Here is a 16807-nt window from a genome sequence, read left to right on the forward strand (position 1 = left end):
ATTACTCTGATAAGCTTCTGCTAACTGAGTATTTGCACGTGCTAGAAATAGAAAGATACACGACCCAACTTTTTTAAGAAAAAGGATTTTGTGCATATGTTGCACCTTTTACACAAAAAAGGGTCCTAGACATTATCAATTTTCTGCTGCAGCCCCATGCAACACACTGACCAATTAAAAAAACTACGTGCCTGGTCTGAGAATTAAGACTGACAGTTAACTGATCTTTCTCCATCTCCATGCCAATGAAGGTCCAAACGATCATTGAATCCACAGTGTGGAAGCAGGCCATTCAGTCCATACTAAACATCCAAACAGCATCCAATCCTCTACCCTGTAACCCTGCATTTCCCATGGCTAATTGGCCTAAACTGTACATCCATGGACATTATGTGCAATTTATCGTGGCCAATCCAACAAACCTGCACATCTTTGGACTGTGGGAGGAAGCCAGAGCATCCAGAGGAAACATACACAGACACGGGGAGAATGTGCAAGGTCCACACAGACAGTCACCTGAAGCTGAAATTGAACCAGGGTCCCTGGTTCTGTGAGGCAGCAGTGCGAACTATTGAGCTACTGTGCCACCTCACCCTCTTCTCATACCATTTAAAATAGTGTCTGTTTTCTGATGTGTTTTTTGTGTCCTAGTTTTGATGATTGTATGATAAAAATCTTCAACTTCTGTCTCTTATTTGCAATGCTTAAGTTCTGTATTACCAAACAAAGTCATTTTCTGTTCTTTAAATTGCGTTACTCAGATGGTAAAGATATATTCTGATTGAAGAACACAATTTTGTGCTAAATTAATTCCTGGCTATATTTATGAAACTGCACCAAGTTACCATTCTCAAGTATATCAAAGGATACAAAATATTATTTGATTGGTACATGCAGGATTTTATGTTCAGTCCTAAATATGAGTCAGAGCGTAGTGTGCGCTTGGATTGCTAATTTCACCAGAGAGGAAACATTATCCCAATACAGTATCTGTGTCTATACTACTCCTGCATGTGCTAACTTAAAAGACTGCCAATTCTTCACAGCACTTCTCATTTATAACCTGGTACATGTCATTCAGTCATAATCCCACAGATGGTAGCCAAACACAGATGCCAAATATCTCAATCTGTGATTTCACTAATACTGATCGGGATTACTAATACATCTATGATGAATACGTTGTTATAAAAAACTAGCATACCAATGGGAATCTTACAGGATCATGTTATCACTACATCTCTTGATCAATAAGAATAAGGTTAAGAAAAATGCCTATTAGATATATCTTTTCCAAACTAACATATAAAAAGTACTGACTCTGGTGTGTAACAATTACATAACACATTACAAAATCATAAATAGTGTTTCTTTTGTTCTATCAACAGATGTGAATGCCATAATTTTCAGCATTTACTCCCCATCTCTAATGCCAATTGAGAAGATGGTGATGAGTCACATCTTGAACTGCTGCATTATATGTGGTGTATTTAAACCCACCATGCTATCTGGAAGGGGGATTCAGGACTTTTATCCAGTGACAGCAAAGGAGCAGAGATTCATGTCAGCATAATGTGTATTTTGCAAGTGTCTTGGAGTTTGCTGTCCTTGTTCTTCTGGAGGTAGAGAATATGAGTTGGAGAGGTGGTGTTAAAGTAGTAATGCATCTTTTAAATGGTACACAATACTAGCACGGTGCCCACAGAGCTCATCAAGCAGCTTTGGCCTTGGTGCTGTTGAACTTATTGTATCTTCATACAGCTGCACTCATCAAACAATTGAAGAGTATTTTATCGTACATTTGACTTGTAGTTGATAAACTTTGGGGAGTCAGGAAATGAATCAATCACTGCAGAAATCCCAGCCACTGACCTGCTCTTGTCGCCACATAATTTATAAAGTATGTCCAATGCAGTTTCCAGTCAATGGTAAACCCCCGGATAAAGAAAGCAGCTCATGGTAAAGTTAGTGAAAAGAAGATGGTTGGATTCTTTCTTCTTAGAGGTGATCATTGCCTAGCGTGTATATGGCATGTAAGTTGCCAACCCATTTGTCAATCCAAGCTTGAAAACTGTCCAACTCTTGCTGCATGTAAGCATGAACTATTGCAGCATCTGAAGCACATTGCATGGCACTGAAGACTAAGCTAACATCAGTGAACAGCACCACTTCCAAATCATCTTGGTCTATAACATGGCTAAGGTGGATTTACTCAATAATTGTGCCTTCTCAACTACTGAGGCTTTTAACAGGAGTTGACCCTCGAAGGGCTGAATGGCCTACTCCTGCACCTATTGTCTACTGTCTATTGTCTATTGACCTGTGGGAAGTGGGGGAAGGGGAGTGCAGTGTGCCTAACATATTCTATTGCAACTTCCATCATTCAAGTGCTCTTTGAATGAAGTAGCTCTGCCTGAAATTCCAATTTTCTTGTGATTTTCCAATGTTCATGTTATATCCCCAGCTTCTGAACACTTGGACAACACAAATTATTTGAGAATTCTGAAGAGAAAAGCAAACCTTTTAACAACAATCACAATCTCCAAAACCATTTTTAATCACCAAAAATTCACCATTTGAATCAGGCCCACTGTCAATGTGGCAGGCAGAAGAAATTTTAGCCCAATATAATTGGGACGACAAATACGTTAGATAAAATTAAGGTGCTTTAGTGCACAAGCAAAATATTCTAACAAGTAGACCTTTTGCTCTTCAAACTGTTAATTCCTGGCTGAACTATGCTGAGATGTCTTCACTGAAAATTTTTCTGAAGCCAGTTGAAGGCCATCTCAGCAAGAACAGAGAACAACTTTCAAATTAGTTGCATATTAAAATTCATTATAAGCAGCAATAAGTGTGATTATTCACTGCTTTGTCTTCTTTCGTAAAATGGTACTGCCACGTGATTATTGATGTTATGCAATGTCGTGGCAGCAATTTCAACAGTATCACAAACTGTCTCATAGACTAATCAAGCAATGGTCTTACACAGTCAAACTCATGGGATTATGCTGTACAGACCATCACCATTCTTTTGAATGTCCTGTCTCACCAGTAGTACAAACCAACTAGTGGCATGTTGATATACAGTTGGGACAGAATTGGATGTCGACAGCCTCATGGCACCAGGCCCATCCTGGACAAGTAAACCTCCTGCTGATTATCTCCCACTGTGCCCCCTTGGCTGATGAATCAGTTCTCTTTCATGTTGAACACCACATCATCAGAAGCACCAAAAGTGGCAAGAGCACACAGTGTTCCCTGGGTGAGGGATCTTCAATTTTCTTCAATGAAAGTGACTCAGTTACACCATGACCAATAAAAATGGCTGAGTCCTAAAGGACACAAATTACATAATTGCTAGACAGTGTCTGCAGCTGGTGGAGTGGGAACCAAGAGGGATAAAACTTACAGGACCTTGTCCTCACAACCTACCTGTTGCAGGTTCATTTTCCATATCTACATCGACCACCTTCAATTCTTACTCCCTTTACTACTGACATATAGTGGCAGTAATATGTATGATCTACAAATTGCAATGCAGTAACTCATCAAGGTACCTCTGACAGTGCCTTCTTAAACACATGACCTCTACCACATGAAAGGACAAAACCAACAGAGTCACACACCACTCTGATTTAGAACTATATCACCATTCTTCCACTATAGCCAGGTCCAACTCCTGGAATTCCCTAACAGCAAAGTGGGCATTCACACAGCCCAATAATTATAAAGGTGATACCCTAAAGGTTTTTGGTTGTTCCCTGGGATCTGTCTACAAATAGGGTACAAACACGACAACATTCTCCATTGCTAAGCACAAGGGACTAATGCTGACATGCTGCATTGAGACCTTTGCAATGGTTGTCTGCCCTTAAAGTGGGATACCATTTATACAGCAGTATAAGAAATGACAGTGCTGCATTTCTATGGGGCAGTCTGCACCAAATCGTATCAGAGAGAATGTGAATACAAAGTTCTCTGATATTCATCTGCCTCCTGTCCCTTTTTCTGGCACCTTTGGGTGCAAACACTGAAGCAGACAGGCAGAATGCTCTTCAGGAGCACATTAGGGGCTCTTTTATCCATTCATCATGTGTTGAATATTCATAATTCTAGCCCATGAGCAGTCAACCAGCACAAAAAGGAACTGTTTCAATTATTCATCTCTAAAATATCTACACATCCAAATAAGTTGCTTTGCACTCATAAAACAGAAAGTATTGCCACAATATCTAGTAGACCAGCCTTCTAAATGTTAATTTAATTGGTCTAAAATCTCAAATAATCTGTTTATGTTCCTGTCTTTCTGTCAGAATTAAATCTGTAACTCCACAGATCAAGTGCTACATAGATATTGTTAAACATACCTATGGTGCAGGTGGGAGGTGAGGCTAGGCAAATGGCCTCAAATATAGAGACACTATGTTAGGAGAGGCAGTGGTATAGTGGTAATGCCACTGGACTAGTAATCCACAACTCCACACCTGGGGTCTGGGGACATGGGGTTGAAGCCCACCACAGCAAATGATTAAATTTGGATTCTCTATAAAGAGCTGGCCTTTATGGCAATTGTGTAGCCATTGTCAATTGCTGCAAAAATCCATCTGGTCCACCAATGCCAGGATAATTAATTTGTTGTCCTTACCCAAGCTGGCCTGTATGTGACTTCAAATTCATTGCAATGGGGTTGTCTTTTAACTGCCTTCTGGGCAAATAGGATGGGCTAAATGCTCGTATAGCCAGTTGCACCTGCAGCCATTGAATGAATAAAGACTGTGCCATAAACAAAATTTGTAGTAGCACCAATGAATGAACGTCTGGGAGAGTTTCATAACTATTTAAAGCAAAACAGAGATGAAAATAATAAGTACCCCAATAGGATACTGCAGTGTAAATGGGAATATTCTATTGAATTTCAGATTGACACTGAGGGCAGGATTTTCTCTTTTGGAGTAGGACCATCGGAGTCAGATATAGATGATAACCCTGAATAGTGTTGGAAAGAGTCAGATGACATGGATTTGACTTGACTGGTCAATTATGAGCCAGAGGGCATGTGATTGTCTAATTAAGCATGACGGATGTGCTTTCAATGTTGGAAGGCCAGTAGAAGGCTTTCCAACACAGAAAAAGCAGCAGCCTGCTGTTGCAGGTAAGAGTGTCATCCTCTTAGCACTTTTACAGGATTTGAACTTAAACGTGGGCACTGTCACTGCAACTGTGGTGAGATAGGTAGGAGACATGATGTTCAGAGTAATCCTGGAGAAAGCATTCTCCCCTCCCCCAATCTGCTGCCGATAAACTACTTCCAGGCAGCTGCTCCGTTACAGGGCCCCTCAGGCGGACTGGAAAATTCTAGTTGGCTTCTGATCCATTACCTTAATTGACCTTTTAATTACATTAACTAGCTACACACTTCTTGTCAGTGGGTAGCTATTCCGCCTCAATCTTGTTGTCCTAAAAATGGCACATCTGCTAGTGGTCTGAAATTCGCCAGTCATCCACCTCTATTTCTGCTCCTATACTGGAGTGAAATACTGCTCTAAGCTTCTATATATAAAATCTGCTTGGCTTAACTGCAGCCTTGCTGCTAAATTTGCACCAAATTAATCAAGGCACAAATTAAAGGTTTGGGTATTGGACATCAATATTAAATTCAACCTTCTTCACAAACTGGGAGTAAGTCAGACCCCAACTGGATCCTTTCCAAAATAATAGTAGTACAGTATTCTTTCAACCACTTGACAGGACTAAAATAGATATATAATGCACACTGACTGTACATTTACTAAATCAATTGCATCAGAAAAAGACCAGACTGGGCAAGGACACAGAGTTTCTTTATTATACCATCTGCTATTCATTCACAATTTTGAGGATTAAAGTGGCACATTATAGAACACACGAATTACTCTCTCCTAATCCATCATATCTGTACTTCAAAGAATTTAGAGTATTGTACTCTACTTCGTTATATATTAAGAATATTTTTATAGCTTGTGTATTTGACTGATAACTGCTGTTATAGAAATTTCCATGCACAGCTATAGAGTATTTCGGAAAGTGTAGTCAAATACCCTTAGGACTAGAAGTTTTAGAATAAAGGGGTGCCAATTTAAGACTCAGATGAGGAGGAATTTTTCTCTGAGAGGGCTGAGAGTCTTTGGACTCCTTGCCACAAAAAGATGCGGGAGCCGAGTCCTTTTGTATACTTTGATAAATTCTTGATCAGTAGGAGATACAAGGTTTCTGGGGAAAAATGCAGGAAAGTCAATATGAGGAATGTTGGATCAGCCACGATTATACTGAATGGTGGAGCAGGCTTGACAGGCCAAAGGGCCTACTCCAATTCCTATTTTTTATGATCTTAAGGTTTTCAAAAAGCTGTACTACAGGAACCTACATTTTCTTTTTCTTCCTCAGTTGTAGGCTTAAAGTAGGTCTGACCCACAGCAAAACAATCTCCACCATGGGTAAAGCAGCGAGTCCACCCTAATTACATCAGGATTGAGTCCCATGTTATTAGCACCAATTTTCATTCAAACTGGCAGTCCAGAAAACTGAGCCAAGCGGATCCCCAAATAATTTGAGTACCCTTGAACATCAAGGGGTTTTCATTGTTTAGGAAGGACAGACAAAATGGGAAAGGATGTGGAGTAGTGTTATTAGTAAAGAAGAAATGCAATAGCAAAGAAAGACGTTAGTTCAGAAAATCATGATGTAAAATCAATATGGGTGGAGATAAGAAACACCAAGGGTTATTTGTAGGCCCCCAACTATAATGGAGGTTAAGGGAAGGCATAAAATAAGAAATCAAAGATGCATGCAATAAGGGTACAAATGGTGATTTTAATTTATACATGAATGGAATAAATCAAACTAGGAATGATATTGTGGTGGAGGATTTCCTGGAATGTCTACATGACGACGAGAAAGGATTAATTAACCATCTTGGTGTTCAGAGTCCCTTGGGGAAGAGCAACCATAATATAATAGAATTCTTCATTCAGCTGGGATAGTAAAGTTCTTGAATCTGACATTAGGGTCCTCAATCTACTTAAAGGTGACTACAAGGGGACAAGTCACGCATCGGCAAGGATGGATTGAGGAACCTTACTGCAAGGTGGATAGGCTATGGCTATTCTCAAGAATGTATGTATAAATTACAACTACTCATTCATGTCTGCACAAAAATAAGAGTGGCAAGGGTGCTCCATCATAGCTTGCAAAATAAAGGGATAGTATTAGGTTCAAAGAGGACATACATAAAATTACCAGAAAAAAACAACAAGCCCGAGGATTAGGTGCATTGTAGACTTCAGAAAAAGAGGACAAAAGATTGTTTAAGAGGGATATCTCATTCCAGGTATTTAGGGCCTGTGTCACAGAATCCCTACAGTGTGGAAGGAGGCAATTTGGCCCATCTAGTCTGCACCATTTCTTCAAAGAGCATCCCATCCAAATCCACCTCTCCCATCCTAATTTGTAACCCTGCATTTACCTTGGCCAATCCACCCAGCCTGCACAACTTTACACTGTGGAAGGAAACCGGAGCACCTGAACGAAACCCACCAGATGCAGGGAGAATATAGAAATTTCATACAGTCACCCGAGTGTGGATCAAACCCGGATCCCTGGGGCTGAGGCAGCAATGCTAACCAACAAACCATCGCACGACCCTGCTGCTTTGACTGGGTCTGTTTTTGACAGAATCAAGAAGATTGAGAGGGGATCTGATTGAAACACAAAGTTTTAACTGGGCTGGACAGATTAGATGCTGGCTGGGCAATCCAGAACCAGGGATCCAGTGTCAGAATACGGGGAAGATGAGTTCAGATGGAAACTGATGGTCGAGGCACATCTTTCCATCACCTGGCTGATCAGCAATCTCTCCCACTTGACAAATTCAAAACTGAAAATTTTATACGTTTGCTATCCATTGTGCTACAGTAATATGAACCTTAAATTAAATAAGAATGTTATTTTTCTTCAACTGTTGCAGTCTATATGGTTTTCAGTTGAAGTTTGATACCACTGAATGGTTTACTAGGCTGTTTCAGAGGATTGTTAAGAGTCAGCCACATTGCTATGGGTCTGGAGTCACATATAGGCTAGACCATGTAACTACCTCTGAAGAATATTAATGAACCAAATATGTTTTTATGACAACCTTACAACTTCATGATTATTATTGTTGAGATAAGCATCTTGCTCCATTGTTATCAATTGATTGAATTGAAATTCCCCAAAGACTTGGGTGAGATTTGAATGCAAGTTACTGAAGCATCAGAACAGATCATTAATGTTACTAATAACATTACCCAACTCCTACCATCTACTAAAACCATTTTTTCAATTTCCTTGTGGGATGATCCTTGAGAAAATCTTGAGATTTGCCAAGTCAGGACTTTCTTCCCTCTCATTTGACTAGGGATTAGAATTTCACCTTCAAGGCTAAAATTGGGAATTTTCCTGAGCATGCAATTGGAGATGCCCCAAAAATGTTTTGGTGTTCCAGGTAAACAATGGCTATGAACCCCTCCCCACCAATTCTCACAATCAATATGGAGAAAAGTGAAGATTTTAGAATGAAATCTTACCATTACTCACTTTGTCATGTAAAGACCAATAGGGCGCCCTTTAAAGCCTGGAGCCCTAGGCATCTGCCCAGTTCATCCTAAATGGTCAAGTCGGCCCTGTCTGTAATCGCATTCGCATAGTGGTATGCTCTATGTTTGTCGTGGAAAGATGGGCATTGGGTGGAGACACGTCCACTGCCTCTGGAAGGAGGTCACAGATAGAAGTGGGCTCAGTCATAAAAGATAGACCAATATTGATAAGGCCTGCTTTTGAGACCCAGTTCTATGGATGAAAATATTGGCAGCTTGAACTAGTAAATGAAGCAATGTAGACCATTTTTAATTATTAACCCTCTTCCCCTGAAATTCCCATATCATTCCCACTTCTTCCCCCAGTGCCCTGCAGTACCATGTTGCAATTTCTTCAAATTCCCACAATGCTGTCAAAATAAAGAGGAGAGAGTCGAACAAAATATTGGAAAATCATTTCCCCCCCAGAGGGTCATAAGTGTCTCAAAATGATTATAACATTTAAAGTCCATGTGTAAAAACCATCAGTCTTTTGGAGAAGTCATAAAACTGTCAAAGCCAACCTGGCAACACTTTATTTCATTTTGCATTTAGATTCTGCTGACTTTGACTATAGGTGACACTGAAACACCTCAGATTACAGCATTTTGTGATGAACTTAGAGCAGGCAACATTCCTCCAAGTCACAGTTCATGAACTCATGATTTACATACTCCTGATATAAATGAGGAGCTTTCCCGATCATGGCCACCTCCATGAAAATCACAGGGGATCTCAACTCGTTATCCTTAAAACGATACTGATAATGATATGTAGCAGGCTTCAGGAACTCCATCTGCACCTCTCTTGTGTTGATGAAATTAGCTGGTGCAGGGAAAGCAGGCAAGACTTTCAGATCTCGGACATCGTCACCATCTCTTCTCAACATGGCATCCATTTTGGTCCTGATTAGGGCCATGAAAATCCACCCCGAGATTATATTCCAGGAGCATTTAATTTGTACATCTGGCTTTATCCCAGGTTATTTCAGCCTGACCTTAATCACTGGGCAGCTACATCCCCCATCTTTCCTTCCTACAAGAATCGAAATGGGAATCATTGAACCCTAGGTTGTGGATGGAAAGCTGACTCCAGTGAAATACAGTTCTACTGCAAGCAATTCCACAGAGGCAAATGTTCCAAGACTAATTGACACTCACCTGGTATTCTCAGTGAGAGAAGTCATCAGAATGAATATCATGGGTAATGGAAATTCTGTGTGGTGTAGTAACAAGTATTTTTCTTTGACACTGTAGAAGTGAGGATTCAGATATAGGCAACAAGATAATACACAATAAAGTCATAACAAAATAATTACCTGGAATTTTCCAATGAAACGGCAATGAGACGAACAACCCTATCCACCACTCACCCACTATTTCTAACTAGTTATGTAATTTTTTGGAAGGTTCTATCATCTTCCCTATGGCAGAAGACCAAGCGACCTGGTGGTACATTCTGAAACCATTCAAGTCACACAACTCTCTTATTTTGAAAAAGAAACAGAACTTTCTGAACAAGTCAAAAGTTCTGATGAATATTTTACAGGAAAGTCACTGACACATTATCATAGTGGGGAAGGATGGGCTGGGGGTGGGTTGGTTAATACAACATACTACAGCTCAGTTACCAGACAGAGGGCTGATATTACAGCTGTAATTTTTCTTTATGATATGGCATGCCTGAACTATGCTCAGAGATCGACGGATGCCAAACTGAGTTGAGCAACTGTTACTTGTCCAGGGTGTCCATTAGAAATGGGCATTAAACAGCTCAAACATGCAAATTTAAATGCAAAATTCAGATACAAATGGGTGAAGGTTGAGTTGCTCTGTATAGTTGCACCAGGCATTCAGCAATCCAAGTAATAATCCTTGAAAATAGAGGTGGGTCAATTTGCGTTGACATGAGCCCCCAGCCCAATTAAATGCAGGAGGTGGGGCTGTTGGCAGCAGGAATAAAGGATTAATCTTTATGTCTGGCTGTAAAACCACCAAACGAATCTATCAAAGGTGATCCACCTGCAGTGTGCAAATCCCGTGTAACATGGGAAAAGGCCAAATGAAAAAGGAAAGTGCCTGCTCAGAAAAGTAAAGGCATGGTACATAGCAACTTTTTTTATTTTAATCTTTCTGGGGAGTAACTCCTGAGACCACAGAATAACTCTGTACTACTAAGTATACATTTAATGTCTTTCAGAATGACTGACTTGAGACTTGATCTTCCAGCATTGGAGTCAGCTGCCTTACAGTCCTCACTGTCCATTGAGCTGCAGTGGGGTTTCTGTTTGGCATCAGCAGCTTGCTGGCAACATGTTGGTGAGACCCAAAGCAGAATATGTTTCGGGATTCAGGCCAGCATGGACAGGAGGTTCCACTCTGTCAAATTTGCCCCTGTTTTGGGTGTAAGACAAATTCCTCAGCCATTATTAGTCTCCTCTAAAGCCACACTGCACAGGAAAACAAAAATAGAGAACTGCTCAGCTGCAGCACATAAATCAGAACACTTGACAGTGGACTGTGTTTATGAGCACATTCTTGATGTTTTACTGTTTGACAAACATAGTTATACTTTTTTTTTAATGAAACAAAAATTCTCGCAAAGGCATAGTTTAAAGTCCTGACAAAACTTTAAACCTCTTTTCCTATATTACTTAATAGTAGGTAAATAAGAATACTTGCAATTTTGAGGTGTTATGAAACGTTTACAGGCACAGCAAAGCAAAGAAAAAAGCATTAACAAACATTATTTTTACTGTCTCAACTTGAGCTTCGATTAGCTATTGCATATTATGTCCATTAACTTCTGACCCAGTGTTCAAAATGATGTATTACTTTTCCCCACATTTTTTTCCTTTGTCCCTTCCTTTCCTCGGTGCAGATGTGTTGTGCTGGCAAGTCTAGACAATAAGATTCTGTGAAGGGAAATACAGATAAGCCCAACCTGGTCCTCACCACATCCTATGTGCACTTAACAGCCAGAGAAAAGGGATTCCACTCAAGAGTATAGACCTAGATATTGCACTTTATTGCATTGCATTGAGATCTGCTGTAGCAACTTCTCATAAGATACACTTCTGACCTGAAACCTGATGTAGATCAGCAACTGAACCTGGGGTTTGGCTTATGAGGCAGTGATTTAGCTACTATACCTATTAAGATACTAGGCAAGTTGTGTTAATTCATCATAGAAAGACAATCTAGATATGAGCTCTGCCTTTATGACCAGAATTCTAAGTTGAACGAAACATGTCTTTGTTTGGCATCTTTCACCCATAAAAATGGAACATCAGAAAATAAAAAACAAATAATTCAGTTCATTAAATCTACTTCTTTCAAAGACCATGCACAATTTACCCTTTAAAGGATGAATTGTAAATATTGTAAATTTATACTTTTAACAAATTAATTATCTTTTATGACACCAACTGAAAACATTCAATAGTATTTTTTGCTTCTGCACTACAGATTCTATGTAATATATATGTCATGTGCGTCTTCATTTATGGAGTTGAATGGATCTCTCTGGTCTACACTAAAAGTTCTATGTAAACTCTGTTGTGCTATTGATTGGGACATATGGAGTCATCTTCATGGTGTGTTTTATTTGTTAGCAGAGGATGAGTGCATGAAATTATTAACTTTACCTGAATACATTTCTTATTTTGAAGATCTTGGTTTGCTAATAAATCATGTGACAGGCTGACATTAGCTCACTTGCTTATTTTAATAGAAACTTGGTGGAAGAATTTCTTTATTCATTAAAGGGTACTCAAGTTTCTGAAAACATTCAAAAAATAAGACAGATTATTATTCTGCATTGTTTCAATATCCATTGTAATCTGCACATGCTGATGTACTCTCATTGATACAAAGCATGAACAATGCTGTTGTAATTCGTGTTCTTGCTCTCCTTTTCAAAAGGAAAATCACAGCACAATTTGATCACAAATAAATTCCTTAGGTATTAATCCACTAGTGGGAATTGGTTGGAGAAAGTACATTTTACTGACTAAGTTCATTAACACTAGTACAGTGCTACAAGATCATCCATTTGTCTGAGTTCTAGTCTTGTTATCGGTCATAAAGTTATATAGCACAGAAACAGACCTTTCGGTCCAACCAGTCAATGAGTCGGGACAATTATGCCTGCTCTGAGTTGAACTATGTGGCCAGTGCCTTACCTGACCCAGTGTAACTGTCAAGTGATCCATCTCCTGTTGTTGTGGCAGTGTCACTGCTGCTCATTGGCTCTGTTTTGACTGCAAGAAGAGACACTACATAGAAGAATAAGTATAAAAAATGATGTAACCCCTAGTTTTTCATTCTGATTTATACAATGTGCTCGGGCATTCCCAGCTTTGGTTTACAGCCATATGGTTAATGCTTAGGATGTACCAATGCTGGAGAGTGGAGCCCTGAGGTCAGCATTTAAAAAATGCTCAAGTCACATTAACTCTTCTGACAGTTTAGGACTATTTCACACAGGGGACAACAACATTCGCTTTTAGGTAATTAAACAGTGTCCTGATATTTAGAAAAACATTTTGCACTATACACTGGACATGGCAATTTTCTGTACTCTGATTCAAAATGATTCCTTGGTAATACTGCATCAAACTTATCTTCAAGAAGGTTAATACCTTCTTGTAAGCTTGGAGATGTTAAAACTCTTTTGACAACACTAAGAAAGAGATGTAAATTTTGACAGAAATAAAATGTAAACAATGTAGGTTTTTACAAGACAATAGATACCAGAGAACGGTCTCAAGACAGTAATCTAATCTTGAATCTTAGGTGACGTGATAAACCACTTAAGCTCTAATCTTGCAATATAGGATATCCTATGAACCCTTCGTTCAGAGAGTAACCTTGTAACTTACTCCAAGGTATCAATTATTGTACATGTAAAAATAGAGTACACAACAGATAGTTATAAATCCACTAAAAATAAATGTAACTTTGGGAGAATGAGGTTTCTTGGTGGTTAACATGTTGCAAGTTGCTGCCCATGACATATCTGTTCTTCAGAGCTTTTCTACGTTGAGCATTCTATCTGGTTTGCTGATGTAGCAAACTAACAGCTACTCTATTGTGATGAAAAGACTGCTTAGCTGACCAATTTAAATATTTATGGCATGAGAGACACTGTAAGTTGAACTAAAAAGTATTATTTCTCTATGCATGGCAAAATTGACAAATGCTGAAAACTTGTAAACCAAACATCATTAACTACATATGTGAAGAAAACACAAGGCAAACACATTAGTTAAACCAAGAAAAAAGATATGCAACACTCACATGCAATTCACAACATCTAGAAAGGAGATAGGAACAAAAGAACTGAATTATGTGCTGTTTTGTATTTAAACTACGTTACCACTCTTCATTAAATGCATTTAAAAGCATATTCCCAAGAGAGTCAAAGCTTAAGTACTGGCCACTTGTAAAAAACTCATCAGGAATAATCAGGAAACTTTGCTTTGGCCAGGGACACTCTGGCTGTGAGACCATATTGTCCAATCCTTGACATTGCGTTATTGCAACCACATGCTATGCATCCTACCCACTGAGAAAAGATAATATCATCCTCTGATAAACCAAAATGTACAAACATTAACCTAAAGCATTAAAAGTGGAGTAATATTTTCAAATTGTAAAAAAAAACATGATTACATTGAATCAAATCTAATTTATTGCTCTGAGAAGGTAGTTCTGGCAACCCATGAGTAACATGTCATTCATAACAAACTAGATAGTCTGCCACTGTACATTGTGGATGTACTGAATACTGGTGGTGAAACTATTATTTACTTTGTAAAAATTGCAATTTAAAACAAAACCCTGGCTTGTTAGGAGTCCAAAACAATTAGGTTGCCTGTTGTGAAATCAGCTCAGGTGTGAATAATTTAATATTACTTATACCTGCTGTTTCACATCTAAATTTTAATCTTATAGTCTTACAAAAGCTTATTCAAAAAGTCAAAAACTATAATGCAATTAATTCCTTTCTCCAATGTTTTGGGGAAGCAGTAGTTTTTTTAGTTCACTTTAATATCATTTACTTGGGCCTGATAAAACTATTTTCCATTGAAATCCTTTTCATGGTCATAGCTTTACCTCTGCAGACCTGGATTATGTTAATTAGAATTGTTTGTTTGCAACTGACATTGACTTTGAACACTGCCTGTAAAAGTTAGTAATAATATTAAAATAAAGTTTTGTTAAGAGAGCATGAAGAAACACAACCCAGGAATTCTAGTTCTGTGAAATTGATGTAGTGGGGATTGAAAAGGAAGAGACAAAACAGCTATTCAGGCTAATTAATGGAAATACAACAGGTTTGAGTTGGATGCCAGATTTATAATCTCCTGGATTTTGTGCATGAATGCTATTAACAGGTCTGTTAGGTTAAAATTGAGGCTTTTAATTGTGCATTTTAAGAGATAAATTAACTTTGCACCATTTGTGAAAAATTAAATCCATACCATTAATTATAAATTGTCTTACCAATTAATGTGTGAAGCAATCATCTGGTACCGAAATCAATAAGAAGAAAATCAGATGGATTTCAGAAAAAGCAGGAAATTTACTAAGATAAGTTAAGTTCAAAAATCTACCTGCATGACATTGATGAGAAGTTGGGAAATGATCATAGCTGTTTAGTGTTTTTCAGAAAGCACTCTTCTTAACTCAGGTCGGTATCAAGACATCGGAGCCTAAACATCAGTAAAGCATCTGCCCTTCCCACTATCTTTTCCCTTGTGTGCGAAGCTGGGAGACTGTAATTCCTGGGCGTCATTTAATTGGCCTAACCCTGACTTTTGCTTGGTAATGATGGTTGTGAAGGGACGAGTGATGGAAGCACTTAAAAACTCACAAAATGGTACATTACCATACTTTGTTTCAGGTTGAGCTTGGGAATTAGAAAATAGATGAAAATATTGTTCTGTCATGATACCAAATTAAGAGTTAGTGGTACGTTTCATGAATTTTGTTGCAATAGGATCTGAAAGGGTTAACAAGGAGGAATGCATTAAGCACTGCCCAAAATGATGATGTCACAGGAACTTGGGAATGGGAAACAACTTTAAATTTTGAAGAATAAAATCTAACATTGAGGCTTCCCTTATTATTTTAGGAACAATGTCTATTTAACAAATGTAACTTTTACATAATTCGATTTGATTTGATTTATTCTGTCAAGTGTACTGAGGTACAGTGAAAAATGTTGTCTTATGTGCTTGACAGGCAGATTGTGAGATACAAGTGCATCAGAATAACAGAACAGAGTGCAGGGTACAATGTTACAGCTGCTGGAAAGATGCAAAGAGAGTTCAATATTTACATTAAAGAGGTCCATTTCAAAAGTCTGATAACAGTGGGGAAGAAGCTATTCCTGAATCTGTTCATATGTGTATACAAACTTTTATATCTTCTGTCTGACACAAGTCGGTGGAGCAAAGTATAACTGGGGTGGGAGGGGTCTTTGATTATGTAAATTGCTTTCCCAAGGCAGCAGGAAGTATAGATGAAATCAATAGAAGGAAGGTTGGTTTGCGTGATGGACTGGGCTATGTTCAAAACTCTCTATAGTTTGTTGTGGTCTTGGGAAGAGAAGTTGCCACACTACGCTGTGATGCATCATGTAATTGTTATCATGCAAGAAACTACATCTTGTTTAAGACAAAAACCTCTTACTGGTAGATCATCAAGTGATTCTGCTCTATCAGACTAGACCAAGGAGGCCTGAAGTTGCCATAGGGCAATGGAATTGTTGTCTCATTAGCGATAGATGACTGGTTGTAGTTTAACTTGAGAGATTGAGAGTTTGAGAAGGAGAGTTCTTCACGGTAACCTCAGCCAGTGTGAGAACTGGAACCCATGCTGTTGACAAGTGTGCATTGCAAACTAGCAACTGAGTAAGAGATCCCTACCAGGAAAGAGGTGGGAGTCAGTAAATCTATCCTATGGATCTTATATTCCGATCAGCTGTGGTGAGGACTGATCCTGCAACATACCTGAACGACCCATCCAATCTAGATCAAAATGGTTTTGAAATATGTTACTGTGTCATTGCCTTGAAAGTTAACTTCAAAATTTGGCTTATACAATTAAAATGAATTTACATATTTTATAATTTTAGTCACTAAAACC

General features: G+C 38.7%; 1 protein-coding gene across 14 annotated transcripts in view; it reads right to left on the reverse strand.

The window, feature by feature from the left end:
• Nucleotides 1-16807, reverse strand: part of eya4 (EYA transcriptional coactivator and phosphatase 4) — a 545404-nt gene that overhangs the window by 137016 nt on the left and 391581 nt on the right. For 7 of the 14 annotated variants that reach the window (XM_060849764.1, XM_060849768.1, XM_060849766.1 and 4 more), the window contains one exon: nt 12835-12912. The exons of 4 other annotated variants lie outside the window; for them this stretch is intronic. In XM_060849764.1, the coding sequence (XP_060705747.1) occupies nt 12835-12912 (78 nt within the window). Of the gene's footprint in view, nt 1-12834; nt 12928-16807 lie in introns of all 14 variants that reach the window. 3 more of the 14 variants (XM_060849775.1, XM_060849774.1, XM_060849767.1) reach the window with 1 other exon arrangement.

Source organism: Hemiscyllium ocellatum, chromosome 3 (assembly GCF_020745735.1).
Source record: "Hemiscyllium ocellatum isolate sHemOce1 chromosome 3, sHemOce1.pat.X.cur, whole genome shotgun sequence".
In the NCBI taxonomy this organism is placed as follows: domain Eukaryota; kingdom Metazoa; phylum Chordata; class Chondrichthyes; order Orectolobiformes; family Hemiscylliidae; genus Hemiscyllium; species Hemiscyllium ocellatum.